The sequence below is a fragment of the Podarcis gaigeae genome (genome assembly GCF_964106915.1).
Source record: "Podarcis gaigeae genome assembly, chromosome: 2".
Lineage (NCBI taxonomy): Eukaryota > Metazoa > Chordata > Lepidosauria > Squamata > Lacertidae > Podarcis > Podarcis gaigeae.
Window position 1 is genome coordinate 124,287,491 of NC_139679.1, and position 19,820 is coordinate 124,307,310.

Consider the following 19,820-nt stretch of genomic DNA (forward strand, 5'->3'; position numbering starts at 1 on the left):
TGTATTAGAAAGCTCCTCATAACTGCCTTTCCTGCGTCCCACACCGTCTCTATAGCAGTTTCCTCGTTTAAATTCCATTTAAAATAATCTTCCGGGGGACTTCCGGGACGCCGCGGCCGCAGAAAAGGAGTGCGAGATAACTCCTCCGGGGGAGTCTCGAACAGCATGGAGATTTAGAGGGGTCGCGAAGGCTACGTGAACCCTGAAACCACAGGAGGGAATCCTGCAGGACAAAGCACCCTGCGACGCTGCCTGTGCTCGCCTGTGTTGCCGGCGTTTAACAAGGCTGGAGCTGCAGCATAAAGGGGAGGCAACAGACTCCATGCTGTGAAGCCTCAAGCTCCGAGGGAAAGCGGCGGACCTCCAACAACAGCGGAGAAGCTGGGAAGTAGCTATAAAACACTGTGGAAAAAGCAGTGGGGACAAAAGAAATATTGGAAAATACTTAGATAAGATTAAAGGAACGTTCTGATAAGAACCCAGCGGAGAAGAAATAATTGGTGAAAAGGAGGAGGAGTCCACCCCTGGCGGTAAGGTGAAAAAAGAGTATAGCAAGACGCTGGGAGAGAGGAAACAAGAAGAAGAAACAAGCCGCCAAGTGAGTGTGGTGGAAAGACCTCAGACACAAAGTATAAAGAGTCGGAGGCAAGGTAACAGTAGTGTAACAGCGAAACTATTAAATGGACTAGAGAGAGGGGGAAAAGACTTTTCTGTTTCATCGGGACGGAGAGCGCTATAGCCAGCGTGGGTTTCGGTGGAGGATTTCTGCTTTTAAATCTCAGGTTTATTTCAGGTTTGGGGAGAGTTGGGACTTAAACGGAGTGTGGAATATAGGCACCCTCTCAGCACTCTGTGAGACTGTGTTTAAAGACAGGGACTGTGAGACTGTGAAAGATCGCCATATTGAGCAAGTTAATCCCAATCTTCGTCATCCCAATCTGATACGTTTTTTCGATCTTCAGAGATGGCTGTGACTCTCTTCGGGATTTAAAGAGACATACACCCCGGGACTTAAAGTTAAAGAATACGTCTTCGCAGGACCCTGCCCACGAATTTGGGAATCCCCTGAATTTGGAAGTGCCTTTGGTGGTTCAGGTGTCTATTATATTTAACCATAAGACTTTGAGGATTTAAATACGTGTCTTGATTTAGGTACATTTAAAATTGTATTATCATTATTTGATCTCAAATAAGGGCTAACTCTTGCAGTGTACCAATTTAGTTAATTTTGGACCCCTGTTGTAATATCTGAGAGACGTTAGCTTTGTTACCTCTATACCTTATCCCTACAGTATATTAGGAGGAATCAATCTTAAATATACAAATGCCGAACGGTTCTAAGAAGGGTGTGGTAACACCAGGGGAAAGGAGGCCTTCAAGACAAGAAGAGGGGAAGGAGGCAAGAGAAATTAGAGATTATGATAGTTTGATGTCCGAAATAAGAAAGGAATTTAAAAATAATGAACAGTATATCGAGAGAAAATTGATAGAGGTACAAGATACTTTAGATAAGAAACTGGAGGGAGTGGTGGAGGAATTGATAGGAAAAGTTAAAGATCTCTCGGTAAGAACTAAGGCTTTGGAGGACTCAGTGAAGAGGGTGCAAAAGGATACGAAAGACAGCAAGAAAGAGATGGACAGGATTAGACTAGAAGTTAAAGAGATAGGAGCGACACAGGAAGAGTTGTTGGATAACATGGCTATGACGCAGATGCGACAAAATCAATCTAATCTAAAATTTAGAGGAATATCAGAGGATTCAAATGAGAATATTCGAGTTAAAGTGGTGAAAGAGCTGGCAACATGGTTAGATAGAAAAGAAGAAGAGATAAACCATTCTTTGGTAAACATATTCCGAATAAGAATAAAATCGGCCAAAGCCAGAGGGAAAAAACTGCCAGGAGATGTAATAGCCATGTTTAATTCACTGGAGATAAGAAATGAAATTTTGAAACAGAATTACGTTAAAAGGTTATATATTGAAGAAAACCCAATTATTATTTATAAAGAGATTCCTTCGAGATTTCTTCGAAGGAGGGACCCATATAAAAAATTAACAAATCAATTGAAGAAAAATGGGATCTTGTACAGATGGGAGTTTCCGGAAGGTATCTCATTTTATTTCAAGGAGATACGAGAAGGACCTGGGGAAAATGATGGGGGAGGAGGAGGTGGAGAACCAGCAGGGGGAAGAAAGGGGGGGGGAGTGAAGAAGAAGAAAGAGAGGAGAGTTCAATAGGAGAAAGAGAAGAACTAGAGAAAGGAGACAAAGACCAGTAGATTGTGCATAGGCCTGATAAGTTAATTAATATTACATAACAGATGGCGTTAAAAATACTAAACTGGAATGTGAATGGGCTGAACAATAAAAATAAAAGGAATCAGATTACACATGAACTATTGAAAAAGAACTGTGATTTAATATGTCTCCAAGAGACGCATATAATAAATAAGCATAAGAGATTATTAAGCAATAAGAGACTGGGACTAGATTTTGTGACATCAGATAGGGTGAAGAAAAGAGGGGTGGTAATTTATATAAAGGAAAAATATGACCCACAACTATTGTATAAAGATGATCAAGGGAGAGTAGCCATAGTTCAGATGGTGTTTCAGGGAGAAAAAATAATTGTTGTGGGAATTTATGCTCCAAATGATAAAAAATCCGCCTTCTATTCTGAATTAGGAGACAAATTGATGGAATGGATGGACCAAAAAATGATATTAATGGGAGACTTTAATGGGGTGGTGTCTCCAAGCCTAGATAAGTCAACAAAAAAACAAGAGAAGAAGGAAGGTAAATTACCGCGATCTTTTTTTGATATGGTAAATAACCTGGGATTAATTGATGACTGGAGACTCAAAAACCCCACTATAAAACAATATACTTTCTTCTCAAACCCAAATCAAAGTTGGGGGAGAATAGATAGCATTTGGATTTCGAAGGAACTGACTCAGAATTTAACTAAATCGGAAATTCTTCCACGAACTATATCTGATCACAATGCGGTTTCCATTGAGTTAAAAGGTAAGGATATCAAAACAGCTAGATGGAGAATGAATGAATTTTTATTTAATGACCAGAAGATTGTGAATAAGGCAATAGAGACGGCATGCCTGATTTTGAACTCCCCTTTGGGATTTTTATGTTGTGAGCTGCCCTGGGATCTTTGGGTGAAAGACAGTATACAAACCACAACAACATGGATGTGTAAGCTGGGTGGGCCTCACCAAATAAACTGGGATACTGGATAAAAGCTTCACTGGGGCTTCAAATGGCTGAAAGTTGCTGCAATTGTCCATAGAAGCATTATTTCCTTTCCAACAATATCTCTAGTGTTTGGAATGTATTTGTTGTGCTGGAGAGACAGAGAGGGGATATCAGTGATGTATAGCACCACTAACTGAGCTGGCAGAGATGGTCTCTGGCATGGTTTTGGAGGACCATGGCCATGCAGAAATTGCCATTGGGCCCAGTTGGTACAATCATTGGACTTACTCAAATGGGCACACACTTGAATTCAAGATTGGGACACTGCAATGCAATCTCTCTGGGTCTTTTATTGAGAGATTCAGTACGTTTGTTGGCTTTTTGAATTTATTGTATAGGTCCAACATCTGCTTAAAAACCTCCAGGGAAGGGGAGAGACCTTTCCACTGTCAAACAGCTCTTACTGTCAGAAAGTTTTTCCATCTGTCTAGTGGGAATCTTGTTGCGTGGCGAGTTCCCGCCTTCCCCCGAGGAAATAAAGACACGGACACAAGAATTCAGGTTAATGGGTCAAATTAGGCCACAACTTTATTGATTACAGGAATTGAGCTGTACTGGCTTAGGCATTGGTCCTAACTATTAACCGGCTAGAGGCCGGAAGGGTTAACCACCAATGGGAGGAGTCCTGCTGAGGCACGTCAACTAGGACCTCTCCCGGGCGTCACCACGTGGGGGCGTGCCGTGGGCCCACACCTCCCTAGGCTTAGGACAAGGCCACGCCCCCCGGAATCCTTTACCGGACTACCCTTGCTTGGGGGAAGGTGATGGCGCTCCTTCCCCCTTCATCTGCATAACAATAGAACAGTACCCCTACCAATGCCTAACCGCCAATACCGAAGAGTTGTGACAGTTTGCTACGAGGTAGGTGAAAACCGAATGGCTGGAGCCAATCTGCCATTTGGGAAAATTCCTACCAGGGCCCTTGACGGCGACCAACCGGAGTTCATAGCAACATCAGAGAACCTATCCTAAAAAGGGGGTGGGATGGGCGGGAAAACTGGGTCAGCTGCAGCAGCGGAGGAAAAGAGGAAGAGCCTCGGCTGCGGCAGGTTTAAACTGCCGAGGCCCCACCCCCGGAGCCAGCCCTGCGAATGTGGGGAAGGGACGTGCCACCCGCAACCCCACCTCCTTGTTTATTGCGAAAGTGGCTTTTCCTGCAACTTGAAGCCATTGGTTCAACTCCTATCTTCCAGGAGAAAACACTCTTGCTTCCTCTTCCATGTGACAGCCCTTCAGATATTTGAAGATGGCTATCATATCTCTCCTCAGTCTCCTCTTTCCAAGGCTAGATATACCCAGCTCCTTCAATGGTTCTTCATAAGGCTTGGTTTCTAGACCCTTCATCATCATAGTTGACCTCCCCTTGCAACTGAGTCAATTTATATGTTATCGCTCCTTTGGAGGTAGGAAAATAGCATGTAGAGAAAGTTCTGCTCCCATCTCCAGCTTGTGGGCTTCCCTTTGTGTCAACTGGTTGGCCATTGTGAGATCAGGATGCTGGACTTTGTGGGCCTTTGGCCTGATCCAGCCTCAGGGCTCTTCTGATGTCAATCATGTTCTGCCAAACTCACCTTTACCCTTGATGATCCATGGCACCCCATTGAGTAAACATGTTTTCTCCTGCCCTGCACCTGCTCCCATCAAGTTTCAGGGGAGATCTTTCTTCCCTTAACAATCATCGGAATCACAGTGATATATTTTTATTCTTTCCTGAGTCCAAGTAGCCCTCACCCCACCTGTTGAATATTGCCTTTGGGTTCAATAAGCTAAATATCGTAATTAAGGGCAGCAGGAAGATTTTTATCCCACTGTGCCTAAAAGTGATACATATTGTGCCAAAAAATCCTGGAGGACAAGACATAGAGCAGGTGAAGTGGGAAGGTACATCTGTGTGATGCTGCATTCTAGATCAGAAGTTTTGACTGACGTCCTCAGCCTTGCCTGGAACAGGGAGCAGAGATTGCACCCTCTCACCTTCTTGGTGCTAAATTCATGCTCCACCTCTGTCATCCTTCAGCTCTGAGACCGGAGCTGGACACCTCCCTGCATTTGTCAATTCACTGCAATCTCTGATTTGCAGTAATTTGGGGCTCATGGCATACAGCAGCTAGTGTTTGGTGGAACAGCTACAAGGAAAGCATAGTAGGTAGATCCAGAATGATAATACTACTTGTGTTCCTGCCTCTTGCAACCAATGGGTTGCAGCTGAGGGCAAAATGCCCACTGAACACGATCAAGGAGCGAATGTTGGCTTCAAATTTTTACCAGCTAGCAGACCACCTCATTAGTGGAGTCACATCTCAAAGATTCTTTAATGAGCAACATCCATTCACCTTCTCCAGCACCCCTATCAGCAGACTTAAGTCGTAAGTAATGATGCATTGCTGTATTTCTGCTTCCTATCTATTCTCCCTTTCCCATAATACCCTTGTTTTCTGATACCCTTGAAAAAAATCCTTTTGTTTCATTCCTTAATTTATTTAAAGAGTTCTATATGTCTGTTCAGTTGGGGGAAAGCCATTTTTCAAAGCATTTTATAATGTATTTTATGTAATTAGTAGTAGTATTTTTGACATGCCCTGCTCTCCAAAGCATAACTTGTTTTCTAAAAGGTAGGAAGTGTTGTGGGATGTTTTTGAGTTGCAGGTTTTTTTTGTAGTAAATAAAATGGGAACACAATTCTTTTCCCATGCACAACAAAATCTATGCAACTGCAAATCATAAATGTCGACTGTGCTTTATCATTTGCAATGCAGCCTGGGGGTCAATGTGGCTCAAGGGACTTTTGGTAGGTCACCAGAAATGAGGCTGATTTGTGTTCTGATCTCCCCTCCATACTCCCCCCTTGCAAAAATTCTGTAGACACAGGTACAGATAGACCTCTGTCTCACTTTGCTATACCTCTTGGTCTCTTTTCTAGTTGCTTTGATTAATACAAAAAAGAATATGAGGCTGACTGTGTGACACACTTTTTTTTGCAGCTGGGTGGATAAGAAGAACTCACACGTTATTTCCTTCTCCCTTGCTGTTCAGGATATTAATCTTAACCCCAGCATCTTACCCAACATCACCCTGGGCTACAGCATCTATGATACCTTTTGTGAGGGAAGACTGACTTCTGACTCCATGACAGACCTGCTTGCTGGTGGGAAAATCAATATTCCAAACTACACCTGTGGGAAGCAGAAAAGGCTGCTAGCTGTTCTGGAAAAGAGTGAATTTGATATCTCCACACACATTGCAAACATGTTAGGAATCTACAAGATCCCACAGGTAATCAATGGATCCAAGTGAAACACACCTGGCAATATTAGCCACCTTGTTGTTGTTGTTGTTGCTGCTGCTGCCATCTGTCTGTCTTGAAAGACGATGGCGTGAGCCTCTGGGATGAAGTCAAACCACTGTGTAAGTAGTATCAAAGGGACCTCCACAGTGCACAAGCCTAGGCAGTGGGTACGGAGGTCCAGGGCTGCCCAGACGACAAGACCTCCCTCTCAGCCTCACTGCTGTGGTCCAAAGGAAAGAAGAGCAATGCATTTGGCACAAGCTTGGCTGCAGGATTTTCTGGAAGGAGGCAAACAAAGCACCACTCAGCTGGTGCAGGATTTGTGCAGGGTTTACTCCTTCGCCTTTTCTTCACCCAGATGTTGGAGGGTATGAAGGATTATGGAACTCCCTTGCAGTTGAGGACAGACAGGCCCCTTTCCAATGTCTCTCTAGGGCCTACTGAAAACTTTTCTTTTTTTTTATTGCAGCAGGCATTTTAATTGAAGTTTGTTATATAGTTTTACCTTCTTCATTGTTTTTTATTGAATCTTTTTTAACTGCATAGAGAATTTTGCTTTTTTTGTTTGTTTGTTTTTAAATATAGTTTTATTAAGTTTTACATAACAAATTTAAAACAAAATAAAAAAATTCCTTCCAGTAGCACCTTAAAGACCAACTAAGTTAGTTCTTGGTATGAGCTTTTGTGTGCATGCACACTTCTTCAGATAACAAATTTAAATTTAAACAAATCATTCACCTCTTCATTTAGGATTCCCTGAATCCTTTGACTTCCCTCCACCCTTCCGATATCAATCTTTTTTTCCAACTGTTTATCTTATTTTCTTTAATTTGTTAAATGAATAATAATCCAATTTTCCATGGCTTTTCGTACATTACAAGCATTACTCAAAACATGCCATAGTTGTTTACAGTCTTCTCTTAAATTCATTATAATTTTTTCCTATACCTTCTTAGAATTCTTCTCTTCCTGATTTCTGATTTTCCCAGTCAATTTTGCCATCTCTGCAAAGTCCATCATCTTCACCAGCCATTCGTCTCTGGTTGGAACTTTCTCTTCTTTCAATATCTGGGCCAGTAGCATCCACGCTGCTGTTCTGCTCCTTCAGAATCTCTGTACCTAGAATGCCTAACAAAAAAGCCTCTGTTTTTTTCACAAATATTGTTTTAAACATTTTTTTCTAACTCATTGTAAATCATTTCCCAGAATGTTTTTGTTATCTTGCACATCCACCACATATGGTAGAACATGACACCTTTTTCCTTACATTTCCAGCAAACATTGGGAGCAGTTCTCTATATTTTTGATAATTTTTGATAATTTTACGGGTGCTAAATACCACCAATATATCATTTTCATATAAATTTTGTCTTCCCTCCATAGTTTCTCCCAAGATGAAAATTGGATATTGTGCCCAACATCTTGTGCCTATCGTATCACTACTGATTTGACTTCATCTTTAGTATGCCACTCTAGCAACAATTTATACATTTTAGAAAGTAACTTCACATCATTTCTCAATAATTCTTTTTCAAACCTTGAAATTTATGTACTAAATCCATTTTTCTTATCTATTTTTAACACACCATTTACTTGGTGATATTGCAACCAGTCGGTAACTAACTGTCTTGTATCTTCAAAACTTTTCAATTTCAGTTGGTGTTCTACTTCTATGAGCAACTCTATATACCGTATTTTTCTCTCTAGAGGACACACTTTATCCCCTCCAAAAATGAAGGGGAAATTTGTGTGCATCCTATGGAGCGAGTGCAGGCTTTCGCTGAAGCCTGGAGAGCGAGAGGGGTCGGTGCACTCCGAAGGCTTGCGGATGGCAGCCTGCAGCCTAAAGCCCGGGGGCGCAGTGCCAGCTGCCACTGCGCTCCCTGGGCTTCAGGCAGCTATCTGCAAGCCTTCTGAGCCCGGTGGAAGTTCCAACCATCTTGGGGTTTTCCTTTCTGGGGGAGCCAGTGTGGTGTAGTGGTTAAGAGCGGTAGTTTCCTAATCTGGGGAACCGGGTTCGAGTCTCCGCTCCTCCACATGCTGCTGCTGGGTGACCTTGGGCCAGTCACACTTCTGTGAAGTCTCTCAGCCTCACTCACCTCACAGAGTGTTTGTTGTGGGGGAGGAAGGGAAAGGAGAATGTTAGCCGCTTTGAGACTCCTGAAGGGGAGTGAAAGGCGGGATATCAAATCCAAACTACTACTCTTCTTCTTCTTCTTCTTCTTCTTCTTCTTCTTCTTCTTCTTCTTCTTCTTCTTCTTCTAACAAATCCTTATATCTTATCCAAACATTAAACATTATCCAAACATTCTAACAATATGATTTTTAAAAGCTTTATGTACTTTTACCTTATCGTACCACAAATATGCATGCCAGCCAAATACATTATTGAAGCCTTCTAGATCCAACACGTCAGTGTTTTCAAGAAGCAGCCATTCTCTCAGCCAGCAAAAAGCAGCTGATTCATAATAAAGTTTAAGGTCTGGCACGGCAAATCCACCTCTTTCTTTAGCATCAGTTAATATCTTAAATTTTATTCGAGGCTTCTTGCCCTGCCAAACAAATCTGGAAATATCTTTCTGCCACTTCTTGAAACAATCCAGCTTATCCAAAATTTGCAATGTTTGAAACAGAAACAACATCCTTGGCAACACATTCATTTTTATCACAGCAATTCGACCTAACAATGATAACTTCAAATTTGTCCATATTTCTAAATCCTTTTTCACTTCAGTCCAACATTTTTCATAATTATCCTTAAATAAATTCACATTTTTAGCAGTCATGTTAACCCCTAAATATTTGACTTTCTTAACCAATGTTAGTCCTGTCTCCTCCTGAAACTTCTCTCTCTCATTCACAGTTAAGTTTTTCTCTAGAACGTTAGTTTTCATCTTGTTCAACTTAAAACCTGCTACCTGTCCAAATTCTTGAATCAGTTCCAATACCCTTTTAGTACTAGATTCTGGCTCCTGTAAAGTCAATACTAAGTCATGAGCAATTGCTTTCAGTTTGTACTGTTTAGCTCCCACTTGTATACCTTTAACCTCTTGGTCCTTTTGTGTTGTTTTTCAGTACTTTAGTCAAAGATATATAATTACTCCTTTTCTTCAGCAATCCCATCAGGAAATCTTTAAGAATTATAGTGTTCTTTTCACCAATTGTAAGCCTTTTTTGGTAGTTCAGCTGTAATACCCTATCTTTAACCATTCATAAATTGAAAACCACCAGGCAATCCCCTCGTAGTTTGCTTGTTTTTGCAAAATTTGATTTTACCCTAAAGGCTTTGAACCAATCCTCCTCCTTCTACCCCCAACCAGCTAGCCAATCCCGCTATAATTTTCTCTCTTATGTTTTCCTCTGCCTCCTCAGGGATCCTCCTGAGGCATAGAGTTAGTTACTTCTGCTGCTGTACTGGGGTTGGGGGTTACTTGTGCGTAAAGTGCAAACTGCTCCAAGCTGAGTAGTTTGGTTAAAACTTTCCCCTGGCTGGACAGTCCATACTCCGTGACTGTCTCAATCACTGGCAGAATCCGTCAGTGGGCGTTTCCTGAATTTCTTCCAGCATAACAATTCTTTGACACCCAATTGACGTCTAGCTTCACTGCATGGAAGCTTCCTCCGCAGAGTGGGCGTTCCAAGGGGAGGTCCTCTGCTCTCCCCGCTGGTCTCACTAGAAGAGTCTCGGAGCCTTCCCTCCGAGGTTCCCTCAGCTTCCCCTATTTCCCTGGTGTCACGTCTATTTCCTTCCCCAGCGGGAGCTCTCCCTCTCTCCTGGCTGGTTCCTTCCCCTGCATCATTGGGGAGCCTTTGCACTACCCTTGTCTCCGATGGTAGTTCCCTGACAGCTGCATTTCCAGAATTGCAATTGAGTCCCATGTTGCTCCCTGTGTCACTAATTCCATAGTTTCCTCTCTTATTTTTTCTGTTCTCTTTTCAGTTCTCTTCCTTCTGATTGAGTCTTTTTTGTTGTTTTCTCTAAACCCTGTGCTTTTTTACTCAACTCTTGCATGGATTTTTCCCAGTCTGATGTTTTTGTTGTAAATTCTTTAATCTATCCCATTAAGCCCTCCACAGGTTTGATGTTCTGTTCTTCCCAGACATTTTCTCCAATATATCTGTATTCTTTCTTAAGTCTTTTTTCATATCCATTAAGATATCTGCAATAACTACCTTAGGTTCTGTCTATAGGGTGGATACCTTTCTTGTCTGTGTGGTAGTTGTAGCTCCAGCCTCCAACTGTGGCTTCTTTGATGCCATATTCCCAAAATTGTAAAATTTATTCATATGTCCTACTTTCATTTCTCCCAAAACTACTATATTTCCCACCCTCAAATATTATTTCCACTCTCCCTTAAAAGGTATGAAGGAGAGAGAAAGAACAAAAAAATGAAGAAATTTCCCCTCCTGTAATTGCCTCTTTTTGCCACTAGGTATCCTTTCTTTTCCTCTCTCCTCCTCACCCCCTCCTACCTTCCCCTTCCAACTCCTCTTTGTTTTCCCTTCACATTCCATTTCAACTTGTTTAGTCCGCTTGATGTTTCCTGCTGATAAGGTGAGTTCTCAAAGCAAAGTCATCTTTTCAAAACAAATCTCTGCTGCTCTACCACTCCTTGCACCATTGCATTTTATAATCCACAAAAGGCAGTGGGGGGGACTGATGAAAAAAGGGGAAAGACCAGTTTCAGGAATGAAAATAACCATCCATGTCCCCCCTCCCTAGCAAGATAATCGGTAAAAGAATTACTTATTTTTTTTTTTTAAATGTTTTATTTCCAAAATCTATTTCTATTTCATCAATAGCTCAGTTATGGCTTCGTTCTTTCGGATAAATTCCAGTCCCCTTTTGTCTACCAAATGCTGCCAAACCAAGAAACACAGTACCAGGGGATGGTCCAACTCCTCCTGCATTTCAGGTGGACGTGGGTCGGCCTCTTTGCTCCAGACAATGAAAGTGGTGAAAGGTTCCTGAATACCTTAACACATCTGATGAACAAAAGGGAAATTTGTGTTGCCTTCACACAAAGAGTACTACGAAAAACTTGGCTATGGATACCCCATGAAGCACCTGCCCTGTGGAGACAAGTCAATGTATTTGTTTACTTTGCAGACTCTCAAAGTGGACTTTACACAGTCATAGAGGTTCAGACCTTACTTGAAAGGATACAGACTGGGGGGAAAGTCTGGATAACCACAGTTCTTCAGAACAAAATGTTGTTACGTGATATTGATTGCCTCCAGTATACCCATGGCTCTTTGTCCTTTGTAATGAAGACCAAAAAAAGGATGAAGAAGGACTATTATGGACCAATGTCCTTGGCTAGTCAACGGTATTCAGAAGAAGCATTTGATTGTTCTTATTCCAAGCATGCCTTATCTGTGAGGGGTATGACCAAATGCAGAGAGAAGGATAATGTGAAGATGCTGCCCCAGGAAGAGATTGAAAGAATCCTGTCCCAAGACAGCTATGTGAACTACCTGAGTATCCAAACTGTGGCTCAAGCTTTAAATGCCGCATATTCATCCAGGTCAAAGAGGATGTCGATTGTGGGTGAAGGCAGCATGGAACTTCAAAAGCTACAGCCATGGCAGGTATGTCATTTTCCTTTTACAAACTGGAATTCATTGTCCCTGCTCTGGAATCACCATGATAGGATCATCTGAATCTGTCTTGAACTGTGCCAGAACACTGGTTAGTATTGTCTACATTGACTGACTGGCCGTTGACATTTTTTTCACCTGCTGGCAGAAATCCATCAGAGTTTCTCCTATCCTGGTTCCCAGGGGTAAGGAATTCTACATGAGTTACAGATGGAGCACAACAGAATTGGCCCATCACTGTATGGCAGGTCTAGCCCAAAGATTCAGTGCTATATTCCTGCTGAGAGAAGTATTATCCAATTATTTGCAGGCAAAGACAGCAAAACACAGAGAGAGATGTGGAGCTCATTGAACCAATGCTCTGATTCAACAGTTACCTACTTCTTAGCAGCCTCCTACACTGCAAAGTTTGGGAATCCACAAAGAATCTAGATCTAACATGAATATTGAGGAGGACTTTTTACAAAATGTAATAAGCACACTTGGACTAGACACTACCATATTAGACTATCATTAGACAGCAATACACTTGTAAGCTTTTTGAGGTCCCAGGGGAGTCATGTTGCTCACCGGGACAACACTGTTTGAGCATATTACACTGATCCTGGTCCAACTACAACCACACTTGCTGCAAATTAGTTTCCAGACCCAATTCAAAGTTCTGGCTTTGACCTATAAAGCCTTAAATGGTTGAGGACCACAATACCTCAAGGACCACCTCTCTCCATATAAACCTACCCAGACCCTGAGATCATCATCTGAGACACTTCTTTGCATGCCTCCTCCTCAAGAGCTCCAGAGGGTGGCAACACACGAGCTGGTCTTCTCCGCAGTGGCTTCACTGTTCAGCTTTAGGTGCCATGCAAAGCTATTCCTCTTTATCCTGGCGTTTATCTGATTAACATCCTATACCCCCTTTCCATGTGCTTTTTGTGAGGGGTTGGGGAGGGTTGTTATTCGTTTGTGGGGTGGGTGTGTTCTTTTTATCTTGTAGTTTGTACCTTTATATTGTGTTTTTATGTTGTGAACCACCGTTATATCTGTACCATGAGGGTCACCTAGTCCAACCCCCTGCAATGCAAGGATCTTTCCCCCAACATAGGGCTTAAACCCATGACCATCAGATTGAGTCCCAAGGTCTACCGACTGAACTATCCCTCCAAATCAACTTTTCTAATATATGTAATAATGCTGATTTTGGTCATCTCAAAAATGATGAAGCAGATTGAGGGTGTCTAATAATCTAGTACGGTCAGATGATTCCAGGTGAGAGATACAATGGTTCTTATTCGGAGAAGATTACGGTGCAGGGAGAACATGAAACCTGCTAACTCACTGCTGGATTTTCCTCTGTTGTTCTAGCTTCATTGTTTCTTGAAAGAAGTCCATTCATGGAATGTTCTCTGGCATGTGTTTGTGTAAGGGGTTGGGGGAATGTTGTTATTTGTGGTGTGTGTGTGTGTGTGTGTGTGTGTGTTATCATGAATTTGTGAAAATATATTCTTATATTCCCTATATATTCGTATATTATTTGATTCCCAGTGTGCCACTCAATATCCTTCTTTACACTGTTTCATCCTGCTGCAGAAAGATGACTTCATCCTTCATAGAACTTAGTGTTCTTCCTTTAATAAAGCCATGTTCATCATGTTTTACATATTTTCCCATTCCTGACCACTGGTCCTGTTAGTTAAGGATGATGGAAGTTGTAGCCTCAAAACATCTGGAGGGCTGAGTTTGCCTATGCCTGTCTTAGAATCATAGAATTGTAGAGTTGGGAGGGCCATGAGGGTCATTTAGTCCAACCCTCTGCAATGCAGGAATATATTGCCCAACATAGGGCTCAAATTCAGACTAAGAGTCTTATGGTCTACTGACTGATCTATCCCTTCAAATCAACCATTCTAATTCAGCCCTGCAAACTCATTTCTGGATTTTCTTCTGTCATTCTAGCTTCATTGTTTCTTGAAAGAAGTCCAGTTCTACTCTAATACTTCAGCTGATGGACAGTACTTGGATGAGAATGGGGCACTGGCCATTGACTTCGATATTGTGAATTGGGTGCTGTTTCCTAATAACTCTCATGATAGAGTTAAAATTGGGAGAATAGAGAGACAAAAGTCCTCAAATCTGAAGTTCACCCTTAACCCAGAAGCAATTGTGTGGCCCGAGCAATTTAAGAAGGTAGGAAAGATTGGATCTGTCATTTTATTATCTATGACATCTGCTATGCTCTAATAACATTTGAATAGTACATAAGAGGCTTTGACTGCCATCTTGTGGATGCTTTCTTGGAGCTAAGTCCCACTGAGTTTGGGTAAACATGTGTAAAATTTCAAAGTAAAGAGGAGAATCTCCAAAGCAGAGCAGAACACATTTCCCCAACCTGGTGCCCTCTAAATGTGGACTACAACACCCATGCACCCAGCCAGCATTGTGGTAAGATATCTGAGGGGCAGCAAGTTGGGTATGGCTGGAGTATAGTAAGGTATTTCACATCTGTTTGGGCATAGAGACATAATACACAAGCAAACGGGGCACCAATTTCTGCACTAGGTGCAGACTTTGAAAGCAACACCACTATTGACAGATGTCATGGCAACAGATGGAGGACTTGTTTTATTGCTGATGTTCATATGATGGTTTATGCCATGCTCCTGTTTGTTGTTAACTGTTATCTTAGTATTGCAGTTTGCAATACTATTGTAGCATAGAAATGTGAGATATCAATGTTAAGGGGGGTCGGGATGGGGGAGCAGAAACACTCCAAAAAAGTATATTCCATGCAACTCTACAAAATATAAAGAGAAATGTAATTGTCCCAAAATAGGGCCCGGGGTCAGCTTAGGTCTGTGTCCAAAGGCACAAATTCACCTATCACTTTCTCCTTAGTGCTCAGTTTTCTCTTCATGCCTAGACGGTGCCTCGTTCAAGATGCACAGAAAGTTGTCTCCCTGGATATTCCAGAAAAGTTCAGGAAGGGAAGCCGCCCTGCTGCTATGATTGCGCTCCCTGCTCTGAAGGGACCATCTCCACTCAGGAAGGTAGGAGAGGATCTCAGAGAAAATGGCCTTTGATGGGAGGATGGGGCAAATATTTGAGCCAGTCCAAATAAGATGTTAATAACCATAATGAATGAGCAGTTTATATTTTATAGCCCCCACCCCACTCTTTTATGACCTCCTTGCTGGCTGTTCCCTCCCTTCTGTTTCTCTTTCCATTATCTTGTAGCTAGGTAACTCTTGTGTAATCTGCTCGGGGTCTGTGTCTCTCCCTCTTAAGAGAATAGCTGACCTGCCTGAGAATGCAATCCCCAATCCTCTGATTCAGACCATTCCCTGACAGGCACCTCTTTTTCTAAAAAATAGCACTGAAAATGTCACCCCATGAATGAAATGCCCTCTTCAAGGAGGGTTCACCTATTGTCAGCCTGTAATGGTCAGGGATCCCTTTACCTTTTTAATGTCCCCACAGTACCAGGAAACTTAATTTGCCCATCTGCTGCGACTTGTAGAATTTTTCAGGTTTTAATTATGGTAGCTCCTCTACAGAATTTTGTCTTATGGTTTCGACTTCTACTACATCACCTGTACAGTTTTACTGATGGATAGGTGGAACTTCTTCCAGATCTATCCATTAATAAAAAGTAACTCATAAGAAAAACCGAGGATATAAGGAAGGCCTTGCTGCATAGAAAGAACAGCCCTCCCACCCCCTATGTGATCTGCAGCAACTAGTATTCAAAGGCATTCAAAGGTCACCTCCAATGTTGCAGGGAACACGTGTCAATGAATCCGGTCCTGGGGACTTTCTTGTTGAGTGAGGGGAAAGTGAGCAAGAGTGCCAGGGTGTATTGGGTTCACCAACTCTGTGGCCTCAGGAGGGTTGTTGTCCTGCCATGGAGTCAGTCAGCACTAGGGCCAGAGTGACCACCTGACAATTTCTGAAAGGTCCCCAGTAGTTCAGTAATGGAGGTAGTGCCACACAATAATACTCCTCCACGTTCCTTGGAGGAATCATATAATTGTAAAGCTATACGTGATTTTAGAAATAACAACAACAATAATAAAATTTATTATTTCTACCCCACCCATCGGGCGGGGCCTCCCCAGCCCCTCTGGGGGGCTTACAAGAGAAGGTTAAATATACATTAGAACATCAGTCGTTAAAAACTTCCCTAAACAGGGAATAATTGTAGCTTCAATATATTATAAAATAAGTTGGGTCTTAACACATCTGCTTCTCAATATTCAAACATAACAAGAAGCTGTCATTATACTGAGTCAACCTATTGATCTATTTAACCCAAGGTTGTATAATCCAGCGGTCCAGATCTCAATTTCCCAGGTGAAAAATAGCAGCTGGGTGCTGCTGCCAAGCTGTCAATCACCAGGTGCAATAGTGATGCCAGCTTTGAAGCCCTGATTGCCAGCACTTCAAAGTACAGTGTGGGTCTTTTCGAAAATCCTGTATGAGCAGCTCGACAGCATGCAGACCATTGCAGTTTTGTGACTGATGTTAGGATACTGAACTGGGTTTTCCTCTCTGCAGATGCTGATGACTGCACCAAATGTCCAGAAGATCAGCATCCAAATGAGGATAGACATCAATGTGTCCCCAAAATATTTACTTTCCTGTCCTATGAAGAAAGTCTGGGGATCCTCCTGGCTTCCCTTGCTCTCTCCTTATCCTTAACCACAGGCTTTGTGTTAGGAATCTTCACTAAATACAAAGAAACTCCAATAGTCAAAGCCAACAACAGGGACCTCTCCTACATCCTCCTCATCTCTCTACTGCTTTCCTTTTTGTCCTCCTTCCTCTTCATTGGAAAGCCAAGGAACGTGACCTGCCTTCTCCGTCAAACAGCCTTCTGCATCATCTTCTCAGCTGCTGTCTCTTCTGTCTTAGCAAAAACCATCACTGTGGTTCTGGCCTTCCTGGCCACTAAGCCAGGGAACAAGGTGAGGAGATGGCTGGGGAAGAGTCTGGCCAACTCCATTGTCATTTCCTGTTCCTGTGTCCAAGTTCTCATCTGCAGCATCTGGCTGGGGATCTCTCCTCCATTCCCAGACTTTGACCTCAGCTCCCAGCTTGGAGAGATCATTGTCCAATGCAATGAAGGCTCTGTTGCCATGTTTTATGGTTCTCTTGGGTACATGGGCTTCCTGGCTGCCATCTGCTTCACAGTGGCTTTCTTAGCAAGGAATCTGCCTGGGGCCTTCAATGAAGCCAAGCTGATCACCTTCAGCATGCTGGTCTTCTGCAGTGTTTGGGTGTCCTTTGTGCCCACCTACCTGAGCACCAAGGGAAAATTCATGGTAGCCGTGCAGATCTTCTCTATCTTGGCCTCCAGTGCTGGGCTCCTGGGCTGCATCTTCATTCCTAAATGCTACATTATTATATTGAGGCCTGATTTGAACACGAGGGAGCACCTGACAAGAAAAAACTAAACATGAAATTTGAGCCTTTGCTCTAGGGGTATCATAAAATTGTACAGTTGGAAGTCCCAGTCAGAATCTCAACTGGAGTAAAACTGCTCATTACCCATAGCAGGATTTCATAAGCTGCTTAAGAAGTTGCAAACTGAATGGTTAAAGTACAAAATGAACTTAGCTAAATAATAAAGAAATGACATTAAAGTAACTACATAAGAGATATCGGTAAAGGGTCCTTTGGGAATATAAGAATAAGCATAATTTATTATTTATTTCTCCAGCCACTCTGGGCAGATTACAGCACATTACGAAACATTATAAAACACCAACCATTAAAAAATTCCCGATACAGGCTTGACTTCAGGTGTCTTCTATAATTTATGTCGTTCTTTATTTCCTTGACATCTGAGGGGACATGTTCAAAAGGGCGGGTGCTGCTACCGAGAATGCCCTCTACATTGTTCTCTGTAATTTGCTTCTCATAGTGAGGGAATTGGCAAAAGGCCCTTGAAGGGGGACCTCAGTGTCCAGGCGGAACGACTGGGGTGGAGGCATTCCTTCAGGTATACAGGGCCGAGGCAGTTTAGGGCTTTAAAGGTCAGTACCAACATTGAATTGTGCTCAGAAACGTGCTGGGAGCCAGTGAATAACCTTTAGGACCAGCATTATACAAAAAGTTTATGAGATGTTTTTGGCAGATGATTCTTGATGAGGATCAAAAATGTAAGGCTAGGAGAACATGGAAGGACATGACTGAAGTTTTGGTTTTGGACCGGACATGGAGGTTGATTTGAGATCGTCAGAAAAGAGATGAGTAGTCTCAGGAAAATTAAAATTGCCAGACCTGGACATAAAGAGAACTTGGCTAAAGTTTTGTGCCATCTACAGAGTATTGTAATGCATGTGATAATGGCCTCATGTAGGCATTTTCTATTTTCTATGCTAACAATTTCAAAGTATAGAACCAAGTGTTTTTAAGTCAATCAATCGTCTGCTCTTCAGAAGTAGCTGCACCTGGGCATAATCCGTCTCTCTGGAAATACCTTTGCTGCTTTTCATGTGTCAATTTATATTGATCTCTTGTGCTGGTTCCTTCAGATTTCTTCCCTGTATTACAGACTCTGATTCTCGAAGTAAAATCTCCTTTTATGACATTATTTCTGGTGTCTCCCTGGATGTCCTTAATAACTGACACGCCATTCACCAGTCTAGCATCTGTACGATTGCACCTGCAGTCAGACATCTCAGTTTGATTAATCTCACACCAACAGAGGGGTGACCCTAAATTAAAATCCTGCACAGCAAACAACAAAAAAGTCCTTCTCCACCATACCCCTCAATGAGGCTGCTTCAGTAAAGAGAAATTGATGGAGATTAGGAGTGTAACATTGTGTTACAACCATATAAACCCAAATTCTGGTGCTAAAAACGAATTCCTGATGTGAGCATGTGCTCAAAGGATCCTTATGGGCTTCTCTTTGGGTTGACCATTGTGAGAACAGGTTGCTGGACTTTGTGGGCCTTTGGCCTGATCCAACATCAAGGCTCTTCTGATGTCAATCAGGTTCTGCCAATTTCACCTTTACCCTTGGAGATTTGTGACAGCCTGTTGAGCAAACATGTTTTCTCCTGCTCTGCATCTGCTCCTATCAAGTTTCAGGGGAGAACTTTTCCCCCTTTACAATCATCAGAATCACAGTGATCTATTTTTATTCTTTCCTGAGTCCAAAGAACCCCCACCCCTCCGCTTGAATATTGCCTTTGGGACCAATGAGGTAAATATCATAATTAAGAGCAGCAGGAAGTTTTTTATTCAACTCTGCCTGAAAGGTTGGAGGTATAAAATATATATTGTGCCAAAAAATCCTGGGGGCCAGATATAGAGCAGGGGAAGTGAGAAGGTACATCTGTGTGATGCTGCCTTCTAGATCAGAAATTTTGACTGACTGGCTTTCCAGGAAGGGAACATCCTCAGCTTTGCCTGGAACAGGGAGCAGAGATTGCACCCTCTCACCTTCTTGGTGCTAAATAGATGCTCCACCACTGAATCATCACCCTTCAGTTCTGAGACCAGAACTGCACACCTCCCTGTATTTGTCAGTTCTCTGCAATCTCTGATTTGCAAGAATTGGGGGCTTATTAAGACCAGCAGCTAGTGATTGGTGGAACAGCTATAAGGAAAGTGTAGCAGGTAGACCCAGAATGATAACACTCCTCTTGTTGCTGC

The 19,820-nt window shown here is 42.4% G+C and overlaps 3 protein-coding genes across 3 annotated transcripts in view; all 3 read left to right on the forward strand.

Moving 5' to 3' along the window:
- Window positions 1-19,820, forward strand: part of LOC310837486 (uncharacterized protein) — a 147,376-nt gene that overhangs the window by 54,682 nt on the left and 72,874 nt on the right. The gene's annotated exons all lie outside the window — the stretch shown is intronic.
- LOC310837507 (uncharacterized protein) overlaps window positions 1-19,820 on the forward strand; it is a 147,363-nt gene that overhangs the window by 14,029 nt on the left and 113,514 nt on the right. The window lies entirely within an intron of this gene.
- On the forward strand, window positions 1,325-17,608 carry LOC310836028 (vomeronasal type-2 receptor 26-like; the record flags this gene model as incomplete). Its single annotated transcript, XM_083720957.1, has 6 exons — window positions 1,325-1,806; window positions 6,253-6,544; window positions 11,361-12,149; window positions 14,112-14,342; window positions 15,076-15,202; window positions 16,710-17,608. The coding sequence occupies 6 exons, from the start codon at window positions 1,325-1,327 to the stop codon at window positions 17,606-17,608; spliced, it is 2,820 nt and encodes a 939-aa protein (XP_083577083.1).